Here is a 16,211-nt window from a genome sequence, read left to right as displayed (position 1 = left end):
CAGTGATTTTGGAGCCCAAGAAAATAAAATCTGTCACTGCTTCAACTTTTCCCCCACCTATTTATCTGTATCAAGTGATGGGGCCAGATGCCATGATCTTAGTTTTCCAAACGTTGAGTTTTAAGCCAGCTTTTTCACTCTCCTCTTTCAGTTTCATCAAGAAGCTCTTTAGTTACTCTTCACTTTCTACCATAAGGGTGGTGTCATCTGCATATCTGAGGATATTGATATTGCTCCCAGTAATCTTGATTCCAGCCTGTGCTTCTTCCAGGCCCAGGGTGACAAAATACAGCCTTGTCATATTCCTTTCCCAATTTGGAACCATTCCGTTGTTCCATGTCTGGTTCTAACTGTTGCTTCTTGAACTGCATACAGAGACCTCTGGAGGCAGGTAAGGTAGTCTGGTTTTCCCATCGCCTGAAGAATTTTCCACAGTTTATTGTGATCCATACAGTCAAAGGCTTTGGTGCAGTCAATAAAGTATATTTTTTCTGGAACTCTCTTGCTTTTTCGATGATGCAATGGATATTGACAATTTGATCTCTGGTTCCTCTGCCTTTTCTAAACCCAGCTTGAACATCTGGAAGTTCACCGTTCATGTACTGCTGAACCCTGGCTTGGAGAATTCTGTGCATTACTTTGCTAGTGTGTGAGATGAGTGCAATTGTGTGGTAGTGCGAGCATTCTTTGGCATTGCCTCTTTTGGGGATTGGAATGGAAACTGACCTTTTCCAGTTCTGTGGCTACTGCTGAGTTTTCCAAATTTGCTGGCATACCGACTGCAGCACTTTCACAACATCATCTTTTAGGATGTGAACAGAAACAATCCATGTATAAGCGGACCTGGGCAGCTCAAACCTGTGTTTTTCAAGGGTCAACTGTACTCTTCAAAGCTGTGGAGCATGGTCTCAGCTTTCTAACTTATTAGAGAGAAGAAAAAATCCCAAACAACTCTAATATAATCTAGTCTTTGGTTAACTTGGTACAAAAAAACCCATAAAGGAAAGATAATAATTCTAAGGGAGAGAATCACTATGTTAAATAAAGTAAGTAAGTCAACAGCATTACAATCATTATACTGCAATCACTGGTTTACTTGTCTGTATTTACCACACAAAAAAGTCAAATTTGATGATGGTGGGCAGAATGTTTTCTTCACCAGTGTCTCTAAACTCAAGTACAGTATTCCATGTAGGTATTTGACACTGGTTGAATAAATTTATTAAGTGAATTAAGTAAAATAAATTAGGTAAAAATTTTGATCAGACCTCAGAATTCTTAAATTGTGGCCAGAAACAAAACAAAACAAAACTACACGTAAAAGAGAAACATAAAATAGGTATTAGTTTCAAATTAAACTTATTACTATTCTATTAATTAAAATAGCATCTGATCAGTTTAAACTTAAAATTAGTAATAAAATATATTAAGAGATCCTTGAAGTAAAAAGTATTTAATTGAGATTAAAAGTCAATTGCAAGCAAGTAAAAAAATGCCAATATACTGACATTCAAAGTCACTTTCACCACCAACTCATAATAGGCTGTTATATTTTACCACAATTTTATAAGGAGTTCATAAAAATTCTAAACTCAGGGAACAGGAAAAGATCCTTTATTTAGTCAGAGAAGTAGTAGACAGAAATAAAAGCATTCTTCAAGGAGCAGTGTCATATCTTGGAATAAACCAGATAGACCTGGGCTCAAAATTTTTTTTCCTTACTAACTTGACAACTACTCTTTGCGACCTCATGGACTGTAGCCTAACCAGGTTCCTCCATCCATGGGATTTTCCAGGCAAGAATACTGGAGTGGGTTGCCTTTCCTTCTCCAGGAGATTTTCCCAACCCAGGGATTGAATCCAGGTCTCCCGCATTGTAGGCAGAGCCTACAATTTGAGCCACCAGGGAAGATTCCTTGACAACTACAAGCAAGTTATTTGAGTGCTTTGACAATGAAGTTTTATTTGTGTGTGTAGTATAAAAGAGAAGTCAAAGTTACTCTCTCCCTGTCTGGGTACTAAATTGTTCCAGTTCAACTTACTGAAAAGACCATCCTTCCCAAACACACTAGAATGGCACCATGGCCACAAATCAGGTAACCAAACAAGCAGGTCTATTTCTGGGTCCTTAATTTCACGAATCTATTTTCTCTACCCTTGTGCCAATACCACAATTTTAGTTACTGTAGTTTTAATAAGTTTGATATCTAGCAAATTTATTAAATTTTAAATCTGTCCTTGGAGACTGTCTTGATTATTCTTGGCTTTATTTTTCTGTCTACATTAAATAAATTACCTTGTCAGTTCTTTAAAAAGCTGAAAAACTCTTACTGAGAGTGTGCTAAATCTGTATACCAATTATAAGACAGTTGCTATCTTTACAATACTGAGTCTTTCAAACCACAAACATGACATGTTCTCTTATTTGCCTTCTTCAACTTCAGTCAGTGCTTTATAGTTTACAGTGTAAAGATCTTGCCCTTCTTCCAATGGATTTATTTCTAGTTAAGGAAACAGTCTTATATAATAATACCCTAAACATTTAAGTCAATTCTCCATATCACCCTATGCGATCCATACTACTTTCATTTTCAAAGTTTATTTGGCTAATAAAGATACAGGTTTCTCACAAAGCACATCTGCCTATATTTTAAGAGTTAGTTTCCTGATCCTATGTTTACTTAAAGTACATTATTTAGGGTATAAACAGTGAAATAATACAAGTTCTTGGCAAATTTTTGATAAACTACAATAATTTTTAAGACACATGAAGACTTATTTGATATCAGTAAGAAGGAAAGGTAGAGAAACAATTGAGTGAGATGAAATGCAAATATGAAGGAAAGCTAGAGGCAATAAATAAAAAGTAAAACAACCAAATGATAGTAAATAATGATATACAGAATTATAGCCAACAAAATTAAAGAAAAGGCTCCAATTTGCAAAATACAAATCAAGGGAAAGAGTATTTTAAAATATATACAACAAGAGATCAGAATTTTCTATTTTCTCTCATTCCATAAGCTTTTTTTTTTCCCCCCAAAATTAAAAAATTTAAAGCATGCAATGGTAAGCAGACTTCAGGTAAACGGAAAGAAAAAAAGGAAGGAAGAAAAAAAATCCATTAGTGAGATGACAGGAGACAATATCAAAGGCTCATATAACCCATATCCAGGAATTATGAGTCAAAAAGATGTGTGAATTGGACTAACCCATAATGTAAACTATGAATTGTTCCAAAGTGGTCTCTCTCTCCAGGTGAGTACTACTGGATGTTTCAGTGGGATAATCATTTTAAAATGAAGAGTTTAGCATCTGGCTGCTAGGTTATTTAATGTCAACAGAATCCCCATAATCATCATGACAAGCAAAAACTGCTGTCATACAATTCCAAATCAATTACCTCCTCACTGGAAGTATTTTAAACAGGCCCAAGTGATTCTGACATGGTAAACCACTGAATAGGATCATCAAGTATTTTCTAGTCTCAAATCTGACATTATCTTAACTGAATTAACTGGTGAAAACATTTTTCAGTCATTAGAAGCACAAAGTCACAGATAACATAATTAAAGGATAATGAACAAAATATAAGGCCAAAACTTAATCACTGGGACCCCAAACCAGAACTCAGACTAATGAATTTGTATACATAAAATAATAAATTCTTCTACATAATAATTAATAGAATTTCTTCACAATATATTTCATACTCATAAACAAATAAGTGACTTGTAGACACACCAATGGGTTGAAGCAGTGCGTTCATTTAAACTACCATGAGAACCTGTAAATAACATCCCGTTTCAAGCTGAATATGCTGTATTATCTATTCAGTCCTATATCGTACAATATATTCAGTTCCTGAGTCACCTGCCTTATGAGTAACACATATTCTTTTTCAGAGAGTAGATAATCCTGACCTGCCTCTTGAGAAACCTATATGCAGGTCAGGAAGCAACAGTTAGAACTGGACATGGAACAACAGGCTGGTTCCAAATAGGAAAAAGAGTACGTCAAGGCTGTATATTGTCACCCTGCTTATTTAACTTCTATGCAGAGTACATCATGAGAAACGCTGGGCTAGATGAAGCACAAGCTGGAATCAAAACTGCCGGAGAAATATCAATCACCTCAGATATGCAGATGACACCACCCTTATGGCAGAAAGTGAAGAAGAACTAGAAAGCCTCTTGATGAAAGTGAAAGAGGAGAGTGAAAAAGTTGGCTTAAAGCTCAACATTCAGAAAACGAAGATCATCGCATCTGGTCTCATCACTTCATGGGAAATAGATGGGGAAAAGTGTCCGACTTTATTTTTTTTGGCTCCAAAATCACTGCAGATGGTGATTGCAGCCATGAAATTAAAAGACGCTTACTTGGAAGGAAAGTTATGACCAACCTAGATAGCATATTAAAAAGCAGAGACATTACTTTGCCAACAAAGGTCCATCTAGTCAAGGCTATTGTTTTTCCAGTCGTCATGTATGGATGTGAGAGTTGGACTGTGAAGAAAGCTGAGCACCGAAGAACTGATGCTTTTGAACTGTGGTGCTGGAGAAGACCCTTGAGAGTCCCTTGGACTGCAAGGAGATCCAACCAGTCCATCCTAAAGGAAATCAGTCCTGGGTGTTCATTGGAAGGACTGATGCTAAAGCTGAAACTCCAATACTTTGGCCACCTGATGCGAAGAGCTGACTCATTGGAAAAGACCCTGATGCTGGGAGGGATTAGGGGCAGGAAGAGAAGGGGACAACAGAAGATGAGATGGCTGGATGACATCACCAACTCGATACACATGAGTTTGGGTGAACCCCAGGAGTTGGTGATGGACAGGGAGGCCTGGCGTGCTGCGATTCACGGGGTCGCAAAGAGTCGGACACGACTGAGCGACTGAACTGAACTGAAATAATATTTGGGCTTTAAAAATGTCTAGATAAAGAGTTTTTCTATAAATCCCAAGAATGACTGAAAAATGAAAGGGATCTAAAAGCCTAGTAATCTTTTATAGACATTTAAAAAACACATAACTTACGCCAGTGTTAAATATAATTTGAGAGGCTGATTAGAATCCTGTTTTGGCATACTTTGTAAAACTGTTCAGTTGATTATAGAAGAGCAGAATAGAAAAAATAGTAACAGGAGTTAGAACAATGTTCCAGCTTCAGTTCTGTCATTTATGGCTTTGGTCAAGCTTTTGGGGCTCATATGACCTATAGCTGTCTCTTTAATGGGCATATTATTCAGCCACTCTATGTTAACAATTAGAATGAAATGAAATCATGAATACGAAGGTGCTTTAGAAAACTACCAAATGCTATTCAGTTCGGAGAAGGCAATGGCAACCCACTCCAGTGTTCTTGCCTGGAGAATCCCAGGGACGGTGGAGCCTGATGGACTGCCGTCTATGGGGTCGCACAGAGTTGGACACGACTGAAGCAACTTAGCAGCAGATAGTTTTTCAGTTACAGCGAACTTGCTACTTAAAGATTACTTTCAATGAAAACTTCAAAATAATTCATATTGTTTTCTGCTTCAAGGACCATATATGAAACTCAGCAAAATTGCACATAGCCTTAACAATCGATTTGGCCATTCTTGTTTAACTCTTAAACATCTCATTCTGAGAAAAGTAGATGATCAAATTTGCTAAAGTTCAGCAATTTCAACAGATAAACTACCACTAAGCAGGAAAAATGACCTTAGAAGTTAATACTACCCTGTCTACATTTCATATAAAATTTTCTGTGATTAGAAGACAGGTTACAAAGTTTTTAAATCTACTGCACTATTTGACAGCTGAATACACTATTTGATTACTGAATACATGATATTAACAAAACTTTAATAGCTACCTTCAAAGTAACTAATTTCTCTGAGCTCATAGCTGTCATTAGACTTTTTGGCACCCTTTTCTTAAGGAAAAAAATAAGCCAGTTCAAAAGTGAAGAGGTACAGAGAAGAAAGCCATTTGTTCGTCAAACCCTAATAAAAATACAGAATACTACTTTATACCCAAGAAGTTCCATATCAATCTAAATATTATGAGAATAAAGATTAAATAAGAAATCATTAACATATTGTAAACATTTACTCAAAGAAGAAAAAGAAAGGAAACAAGAAAGGAAACAACTAGTTAGCTAGCTCCAGGTAGACAAACAAAGAAAGACTGGAAATATTTCATCTTCTTTTACTGGGAGTGAACTATCTCAAAATAAGACTGACTTCTATCTTAGAGAATAATTTAAAACACAACTACTGGTAGAAGATTCTTTCCTCAACTCTATAAATCAATGTAACATGAGAAAATTATTTATTTAATATTCAATGCTGAACATAAAGTCCAGAATTTGACATGGCTCTTTGCATTTCAAAATAAAAACCATTAATCTTAAAGTTGTTCTCTTTGCTTGTTCTTTTCTACTTGCTTCTCTGACCAGTGTTTTAAGTGCTTTTAACAAGTTATGGTCAAGCAGGTACCAATCTGAAGGGACTCCAATGGCTAAAGACAGTAATATAGGATCAAAAAAAGGTATAAAAAGTGTTATCTTCCAGACTACAATGGACTGAAACATATCCACAATCCTAAAAGCTATGAATTTACAGTACAGGTATAGTGTATGATGATTTTAACACAAAAACAAAAATCCCCTACAAGTCACCTTTAGAAGTTGCTAAGGCATCAACTTAATAAAGTTACAAAACATAGGAAAAAAATTAAGCATTATCCTGATTCCTATATGAACTATGTATTTCAGGGTAACCTCACAATCAATGAAAGTTCTTTTCCACAGAAAAATTCTAGCTAACCAATGCAAAAGGAATGACAGAGTTAGAAAATCACTATTTTGCAATCTCTGAAGAAATATTCAGGTGATGATGAAAGGTTGCTAAGCTGTTAAGTGGATCTGGCTGATGGAAACAACCAGATCATGGAAACAACCTCACATGGGAACAACCAGATATGTATCTCCTGATATGGTGCAGCAGAACTATATAACCAAACAACAAAACAAACAAACAACAAGATCAAACCACTAAATTTAATTCCATTTTATAGAAAATTCAGAGAACAGAGGAACACACTAAATACCATGAGGAAGAATTCATCAAAGTCAAGAATGTGGGATATTCAATAGGACAAAGTTTCTTTCACAAATAGATGTACAGAAGAAGAAGGAAAAAAAAAAGAGGATGGAAAAATGGTTTCATATCAAAAGACATATCAAACAAATACTGGACCTTATTTGGACCTTGATGTAAACACAACAACTGTAAAAAGACATTTAAGTCAATTAGGGAAATTAGAGTAATGAGAATTATAAATGTTAAAAGGTATGATTTTGATATTGTGGCTATAAATGTTTTTTAAAAAGGAATCTCTTAGAAATTTCACATTATAATATGGAATATAAAATTACTTTTTCATGCTTCTAACTTCAGTATATTTAAAAAGGCTTCAAATCTTAACAAAAATGTTTTAGGTTATAAAAATATGGAACAACCAAAATCTATCAGTTGAAATACTGATTCTTCAATCACAAAGTGACTACTAGTCATCCTACTAAAAATATTTATGTTGATGAAATTATAACTATTTTTAAAAAATGAAACATCTCCTGGAAAACCATAAGCACACAATGTTGTTATTAGCTTTTTCTGTGAATCAAGTAGCTAGCATGAGCAAAGGCATAGGATACGTGGCTTAAAAAAGAAAAAAAAGATGTTTCATCCAGTATTTTAAGACTGTAGATATCTAGACATACCAATAACTATAATGGTCACATGTCTTAACATCTCATAAGAAAATCAACTGGAACTAAATAACTCCAGTCAATTTTAATGAAATGGAAAATTTATCTCTATTTTATAGTATTATATTCTTAGTATATGACCACAGTAAGATTATTTTTTAAATGGCTATGCAAATTCATTTCCTTAGGTATTTTATAAATCAGTAGCCTTGATAGCCTAATTTATGGCATAATTCACTTTAGGAACACACAATTAAAATATACTTTTTAGACCAGAGAGCACGTAAGTCTTGCATCATGAGTTAATGATATGAAAGTGAAGGACAGATTATTTTTATAAACACTATGTGAAGAGCAAATTTACGAAATCTACTGAATTATTTCAACTTGGCAGGGTCTATTCCTTGTTACCAAACAAGGTTGCTAGTTATATGACTAAAGCTAAAAGAAACTAGGGAATCTCAAAAGAAAATAATCTACAGACAATTTCAATTACAGGTATATTAAAATACCAGATTTCAAGGTGAAGCTAACCTAAGTAGTTAAGCTTATACTGTGGGTACAAAAGTATCAGAGTACAATGTAGAACTCCTGGCCCACACGATTATTTCTCATAACTGACTAGAATTCATTCCATAAGCATTTATATGCCTGGATTCTTTATAGACAAAAAAATCTAGATTGTGATTTAAGTAGAGACATCTAGAAGGTCAGTATAATCCATTTTCTAAGCAAGTTATATAGAATAATAATGCCATTTACACAGGCACTAAAGTACAACATAAGCAGTTAACAGTTGACAGAAACCTGATCTGAAACTTACCTATGAAAAAAATGACAGGACATGACAAATATAATCTTAACGAATAAAACACAAAACTATTATAAAATGTCTATTCTTAGGAATGTTTTGCTCCAAATTTTGGTATTAATTTCAAAGTCTCAAAGGCATGTTTTAAATGGGAGTAGTAGGGCTGGGTCTGAATAGAAATAATAAAAATCAAGGACTGAACAGTTCCTATGACTGAGAAAAGATAAATAAAGGAAGGCGGAAGACTAAAAACTGGTTAAATTTACACAAACAGTGCTACAAAGCAGGTCTGAGGAACCCAGTCAAATAAATCAATTGGTTGCATATAGTTAATATCCCCAAAAGAGCAAAGGCTCAGAACTGGGGTAGAGGACCAGTCTTTTTAAAAAAGAAATCTAGCCCACTTTGTAATAACATAAACCTAAAATGATGATCACTGTTAAAGATTCCTTTGTTACATGGACACTTAACTACATTACTGAGCTTTCAGAGAAAACAGCTATAGGGGCTCAAACATAATCACTAACTTATATTTGCTTACAAAAGCAAGCATTACTTTTTAACTCACAAGCTGATTAATATCTTTCCAAGCATATATAAAAATCAGTAATAGAACTCCTCAATTTTAAGTTGAAATGACTAGAATCAGAAATATCCAAAACCTAATTTTAATAAAATACTTTGAAAAGACAGGGATTCATACACAGCCTCTGATATCCAAAAACCCCTCAAAATATCCTGTTAACTACATGGTTAAATACTTCTTGGAGCAGGAAAAATGTAACCACCAATTCAAATAATCCTGGTTTGGGGGCAATTTTAATATACAGATATAAACCAAAGTTCTAAATGTCCCAACTACAAGGGTACAAAAAGCCTAGAACATTTTTTCTTAAACAACATATTCAAAAGTAACAGAAGTACATGGACCAAACCCATACATAGTAAGATTCTCTAACTCACAAACATACTCAATTCATATACCCTGAAATAACCCTTTGGTAAAAGGCCAAAGCAAAGACAATCATACTAAACTAGATTATTTAAAGTTCAATAACTATGTGACTAACATTTTGCTTTTGGTGTGCACAAACTTTTGATGGTGAAATTTATTTCACTATCACATATAAATAACTGACTTTTCAGATGAACTAAAACACACACAAATCAAAAGCACAGACGAGAAAAAACACACCACTGTATTTCATAAAAGGAATACAAAATACAATAGGGGTCTTTACCTTACTGTATATCAGACCCTCACTTTGAATTTTCACAAAAGTAGACTTTTTCAAAAGGATAATATCTAAAAGCAAAAGCAATTTGGCATGTTTTATCCAACATTAAATATTTTACACATATCATAAAACATACACACAAACACACTTACATGTATACATACGAATAAAAAGGGTTTTGGTTTTTTTTTTTACCTAAATGCAAACTGGATGAGGATCCATGTGATGAAAGTGATGGCGGTGGCGTAAGTGAATGTCCTGGAGTTTGGCTTGGCAGAGGCATGCCTATTGGACTTGGAGAGGAGGAAAATCCCAGACTATTGTAAAATGGTTGCCCTATGGGTGCTAGGCTGCTACTAGATCTTTTGTACAAGTCAGAGCTAGTAGATAGAGACTCTCTCCTTGTGGCACTACTACTTGCAGAACTGCCAACTGAAGAAGAAATAAAAAAAACCCTAATTACATACAGTGTTAACTGAATAAAACCTATCCCCAACTCTTGCTGGGAAATAACAGAGTGATCACAATAATTATTTTTAGAAACATAACAGAGAAGATAATTACTGTGATAACTATATATACTGTGATAACTATATATACTAACTTATTAATCATAAAAGGGTATAAATGCACCCCAGGAAAATGACCAAATATTTAAGAGCAGTCATATGTTCATTATTCCACATATATTTACCACTGACACATATGATTACTGTGCTTTAATACCCTGGTATGATTTATAAACCCTGAAATTTTAAGTTGTCTGCTATGCTAGAGATTAAATTCCAATAAGGTTATATTTTGGTAGTATCCTAACCTTTGGAACCAAGTTCTTAGACTTCAACCCAATGCCAAGAAAAGATTATACTGATAAACAGAATATTAATACATTTCCCTTGCCATTCACATTTGATTTGGGTTCCAGCTTGTGTTTAAACCACAGTCAAGTCCATATTGGCCCGAATATTAGTCAGCTGTGAAATACAGTGGCAGCTTATTCCTCAGTACTTTTCACACTACACATTCTCCTGATTCTTCAACAGCTAAATTACAAAATACATATGGAAAAACCAAACTTTAACTGCTAGCTCTCTGTTTTCAACCAAAGACATGCGTTCACTTACCCCTTGAGATCTTCCATTCTTAAGATGATAGTCTGGCCTCGTGAACTGCTTACTTAGGCAAAGATATTATATCCCTTACTGTACTACATAACAATTTTTAGGTTTTTCACTTAATCCCCAATTCAACTATTAACCTTCTAGTCCTTTTTTTCCCTTTATATTTTATAAAATCATAAAAGAATGGTAGGTTCACATTACCACGCAACCCGAGATCTGGCTATTAATCAACATATATTTGGATAATCAAATTCTTTACAAAGTGTTTTTAAAAGGGTTGTCCAAAACTCCCAATTCTCAAGTCTCACTTATAGCCTGTATTTTCAAGTACGCTTTTTTTTAAAAAACTGTCTCTAAGCCTTTTAAACTAAATCCTTTCATATTAAAGATAACATCATATTACATTTTTTAACCTGTGAAATTTTTAAAGGACAAGCTCTATATTCGGACCAATATGGTTAATTCTTTTAAAGAAAATTTTAAAAGGTCAATTATAAATAGGTCATAAGGGTATAGATTAAAGAGAAAAATTAAGCAGAGCACATGATGGTAGACCAAGGTAAGCTTATTAATACAGACAGAAAACTTAATTACACTGGTTTTACCAAAACAAAAATCCTATAAAGGAAAAACACCAGGCTCATACTACTGTATTAAGCAAAATATTAAATAAACAGTATTCAACCTTTTAAACCAGTGAATGCGGTTTCTGAAGGACTGATCAGGTTTTAATGAAATTCTCACTTTTTAAGATACATTATAGGGAATTACTAAGTAACTATATGCATTTTTAATATAACAAATAAATAGTACCGTAAGAATGGTTTTGGCAAAATTGTCAATGTATGGTATATTAACTATGCTAATTTAAAAGGACACTGTCAAAGTGATTTTTCTAAAACATGGCTACATTTGTAATTTCTATTTATTTCAGAAAACATTTAACTGACAAGGAAAAAGACAAAAGCCCTCGAAATGAGAGCAGCAGCACTATCATTCCCCTGGCAAATCATCAAAGAAACCATAGTTTTGACACATGCAATATCATTTTCCTCTAAAAAGAAAAAGCCAAGCAAAACATTTAAAAGTAATTCAGAAGTAGCTTTAAACGTAAACAAGCTGGCTTCTTAAATTTTACTATCTGCCTAAATTATCTGCAACAGTATGACTATAAAATATAAAACAAAATATACCTAAAATATTTAAGAAGCTAGACAACAACAATGGAATCACTAATCAAATATCAATTGTGGATAAAATGTTAAATCACGAACTTTCAACTGTAAAAGAACATTCTAAATAACAGGTCGTAGAAATGGTGATTTAATCTCTATATTACAATGGCTAAGCTTCCTGGCGATCTGAATTATAAACCAGGGTATTTAACACTGTTAAGCATTAATAATTTCACCATATGGGTAAGAGAATGACTGTGTACATGGTACTGTATATGTACATGTGCATATAAGCATATTTCAGGTTTCATATAGGTATGGAATTGCCATAATGTGAAACGGTAATGGGTAGATTTTGAAGGGTACATAAGTGCAGCACTTGAACGAATGTTTACAAAATGTCCAAGAGGAGGGAGACGATAGGTTCTTTACTGGTATTTAGGGATAGCAATCATTAATGTCCTCTAAAGCAAGGTAAAACAGAGGTACCCCAAGCTGGAAATCAGAATGGAGTAAAGCAATGCTCATAAATAAGGGAGAATGAACATGATAATTTTTTGGCCGAGGCATCTGCCGGGGACAACTATAGAGAACAAAATGTTGATGACTAATCAGTTCCTGAATACAGCAGGAAGGGTCTTAACAAACAAAGAAACGGGAATTTGGGAGTATACCAGACTATCAGTGACATTTTATTATTACAAAGGGAACAGGATATTTATCTTTTCTCTATTTTTCCTGTATTATTTAGGGCCTACAAATCTACAGAATCTAGTTATTTCCACAGAAGTTTTTTTTTTTTTTTAAGTTATCTGTTCTTTTGATTTTCTTCAGCAATCTAGGATTATCTGGGACAACTGCTTGTCAACTGTTAGAAACAAAAAATGAGTCTATGAGAGTGCCTGGGCTAAATATTAAAATAGTAAGCTCCAAAAGTAATAAAACAAATCAAATAGGAAAATTAAAAGACTGAATAGTCTCTATGTTCACTAGATTTTTCCTGAGAAGTTCCCATGCCCATTCTTTAGGCAATCTTTTTATTAGGCAAATATGATATTTCCTTTTTGATCTCATTATATCAAAAAAGAACTATGCACTTCAAAGTTAATAGGTGTTCTGGACCATCCCTAATAAAAACATTCAAGGAGTTAAGAAGATACTTTCTTAGAAAACTGGCAAAAATAGTTAGTAATGACTGGCATGTGTTAGTTTGGCCATTTTTTCACACCAGAAAAGAATATAATTTCATGTGGTAGGAAAACAGATGAGCAGATTTTAAGACTCAAGGACACCAGAGAAATAAAACATTTCTTGAGGTGTGAATAAATGTCCCTTATACAGAAAAGGCTGTCAATTATACCAAGAGAATGAGAGTAAGCTGTTTTTCCCCTAATGTTTCCTGAGCACTCTGGAAACACCAGAGACTGATAATACATGTGTCAACAGGGTGTCAAGGTGGGCCTCTTCAATTTCAGCTCTTTCTCAGTTACAAACTCAGTTTCTATGGGTACATTATTTATTTTGTGAAGCTATTTAAAATTTGGGTTTCTTAAGTATTATGTATAATACTAGGATACAAGGTGGGGGAGTCTTTTTAAATGTATTTTTAGTGATAAAGGCTAAGTTGTTTAACCTAAAATAAAGACAGGCATCCTTATCGTAGGGGCTTCTGTTTAGAACATTTCATTATATTTTATTTTTATATATTATACCAAATAGGGACCATAAATATTCATTAATATTTAATAAGAATAAATCATCTGATGAGCACACAGATAATTATTATTTTAAAATATCAGAAACTTAAGATGGCAGAGTTTTTACTGCCTCAAACATTAATATTATAGGGAAAAGCGAAGAGCTAGTAACAAGCATAATATATATTAGCCCAAACAAATCTTACTAAAATAAAAATTACAGTAGTATAGTTCTTAAGGCCAGGGGAGAATATATTTGAGTAAAGAATGGGCTGCTTGAAATGGGTTAAACATTCATAAACACTGCAAAAGGTTTCTTTCTGTCTACAAAATAAACCAATAAACCAGTGTCTTATTCCTGTCCTTTCTACACTACTAGCTATTGTTCATATTAATATTAAAAACAAATACATGTACCTCATGTCCACTTAGCAGAGTACACTCATCTTAAAAAGAAACTTACCTGATGAACCAAATCCACTGAGGGCTGAGCCTATAGCAGCACCCAAAGAGCTACTGCTTCCAAAGCCAAGAGATGTACTTCCAGGTTGGCCAGGTCCGTGAGAAAATAAAGAACTGCTCTGGGAGCTATTAGTCAGAGAAGTGCTCCCATAAAATGAATTAGACTGCAGATTAGTGCTTGGCTGCTGCTGCTGCTGCTGCTGCGGTGGTGGCTGAGTGCCAATTGGCCGGAACAGACCATTTGTGCTGCCTGTGAGACTATTTGCAGTTCCTCCAGCTGCTGCTGCTGCCGCTATAAAATAAATTTCAAACACTTCTTAAAACTACCCAGAAAACCATTTTCTATTATTAAAATATCTCAACCACCACCAGAAAACTATTACCCCAGAAAATGTCAGTTACACTTACCAGCTTGTGCTGCTGCTGAACTAATTAAAACAGGTGTTGGAGCCATTAATCGAACTGGAGCTCCAAGGCCAGTTCTTGCTCCAGGGCCAACCACTAAGGCACCAGTCTGATCATAATAGGCAGTTGGAGCTAGTACTTGATAGCCTAGATTACCAATGAAAACATTAATATAGAAAGCATGTTATTTACTTTCTCCCACAGTTGTTTTTATCAACCAGCAAACACAGCTATTTTTATTGTGAATATAAAACCATTAGTTATTATGTAAAACGCAAACACATCTGAGAAGGCATTACTAAATAAAAGAAAATCTAACAAAGCCTAAATACATGTTTTCCCTAAATTTTGACAGCGATGCCTCTTGCTTATGGACCACAGAATGATGAGATATAGTCTTTGCTTTTGAAACTATAAGTAATCAAGGGCTGATGCTTGATAATTATTACCACCAATTAGTTCTCCTGAGAGAAGAATGGATAAAGACTAAGGGAACTGAAGGAAAACAGTGTAAGATTCATTAGGCAATTTTAGTAAGTTTCTAAACCAAGTGCCTCATTGATAGCATTCCCTTAGATTTTCATTTGCAAGCAATCCTTTAAAGATAAAATCATGATAAACAGGTAACTTAAAATCATGAAGTTTAACAGTCAATTTGTAAAGGGTCTCAAAAGCTAAAGTCTGAATAAAAATCACATAGGCATTAGTTGTATTACAGCCTTGACCACAAGGCAGGTGACAATTTGCACTGTTCAGAACTATAGGAAGAGTAGTTTCTCTCTTCACAGACTTTCTCAGTTCCTCATCTGAACCACAGAACAGAAAATGATTATTTCGAACAGAAAAGTGACTTTTTTGCCAATTTTCTCAAAGATGATCCAAAAGAACAAAAACCACTCAAGATGCATGGGAGAGAAGTTATATCTCTATATATCTACCTCTCTATATATATAGATATACATACATACATACAGTGGATACTTTAAGGCAACAGGTTTATTCTCTCGCAGGACTCAGGTTGAGAAAGGCTGTCTTATATAGTAACAAAGACTCAGGCTCAAAAGTATGAGGACCACTTGCAAAAATGTACTAGCAACCTCGGATATTTTTAAATTTAAACACCACCTTCTAAACTAGGACCAAAACTTTCACATGTATAGGCTGTTTTAATAAAATGCAGTAACTCTGATTCACAATTGCATCTTTATTGCAATGGATATGAATTAGGAAGACCAGCCAAATGAAGGGCTGCACAGGGCAAAATCTAGGAGGGAATGACCTTTCCTCTCAGGAGAACTAATTGGTAATAATTTTCAAAGACCTCTCCTCATAGAATGAACATGATAATTTGAGAAGATTATCAGATATCCAACTATAACTGTCATATAGAATATGCAAGTCTAGAGTTTAATAGAGAGGTTCAGGTTGGATTTACAAATAAGGGAGTGGTCAATATTAGCACGGTATTAGCTGCTAAAAATAATCCAACCACCAAGAAAATAAATGGGTAGGGCCAATGGCCTGGAGGGTACTTCACGTTTAGAGGCT

The 16,211-nt window shown here is 34.3% G+C and overlaps 1 protein-coding gene across 7 annotated transcripts in view; it reads right to left on the bottom strand.

The window, feature by feature from the left end:
• Window positions 1-16,211, bottom strand: part of PUM2 (pumilio RNA binding family member 2) — a 121,953-nt gene that overhangs the window by 23,119 nt on the left and 82,623 nt on the right. For 4 of the 7 annotated variants that reach the window (XM_018055595.1, XM_018055596.1, XM_018055594.1 and 1 more), the window contains 3 exons: window positions 14,667-14,810; window positions 14,260-14,550; window positions 9,999-10,235 (listed from right to left, as the gene is read on the bottom strand). In XM_018055595.1, coding sequence (XP_017911084.1) covers window positions 9,999-10,235; window positions 14,260-14,550; window positions 14,667-14,810 — 672 coding nt within the window. The remainder of the gene's footprint in view (window positions 1-9,998; window positions 10,236-14,259; window positions 14,551-14,666; window positions 14,811-16,211) is intronic. The other 3 variants (XM_018055598.1, XM_018055599.1, XM_018055600.1) reach the window with 1 other exon arrangement.

The sequence above is a fragment of the Capra hircus genome, chromosome 11 (genome assembly GCF_001704415.2).
Source record: "Capra hircus breed San Clemente chromosome 11, ASM170441v1, whole genome shotgun sequence".
In the NCBI taxonomy this organism is placed as follows: domain Eukaryota; kingdom Metazoa; phylum Chordata; class Mammalia; order Artiodactyla; family Bovidae; genus Capra; species Capra hircus.
The sequence above is the reverse complement of the archived record's forward strand: the minus strand, read 5'-3'. Positions and strand labels throughout refer to the sequence as shown.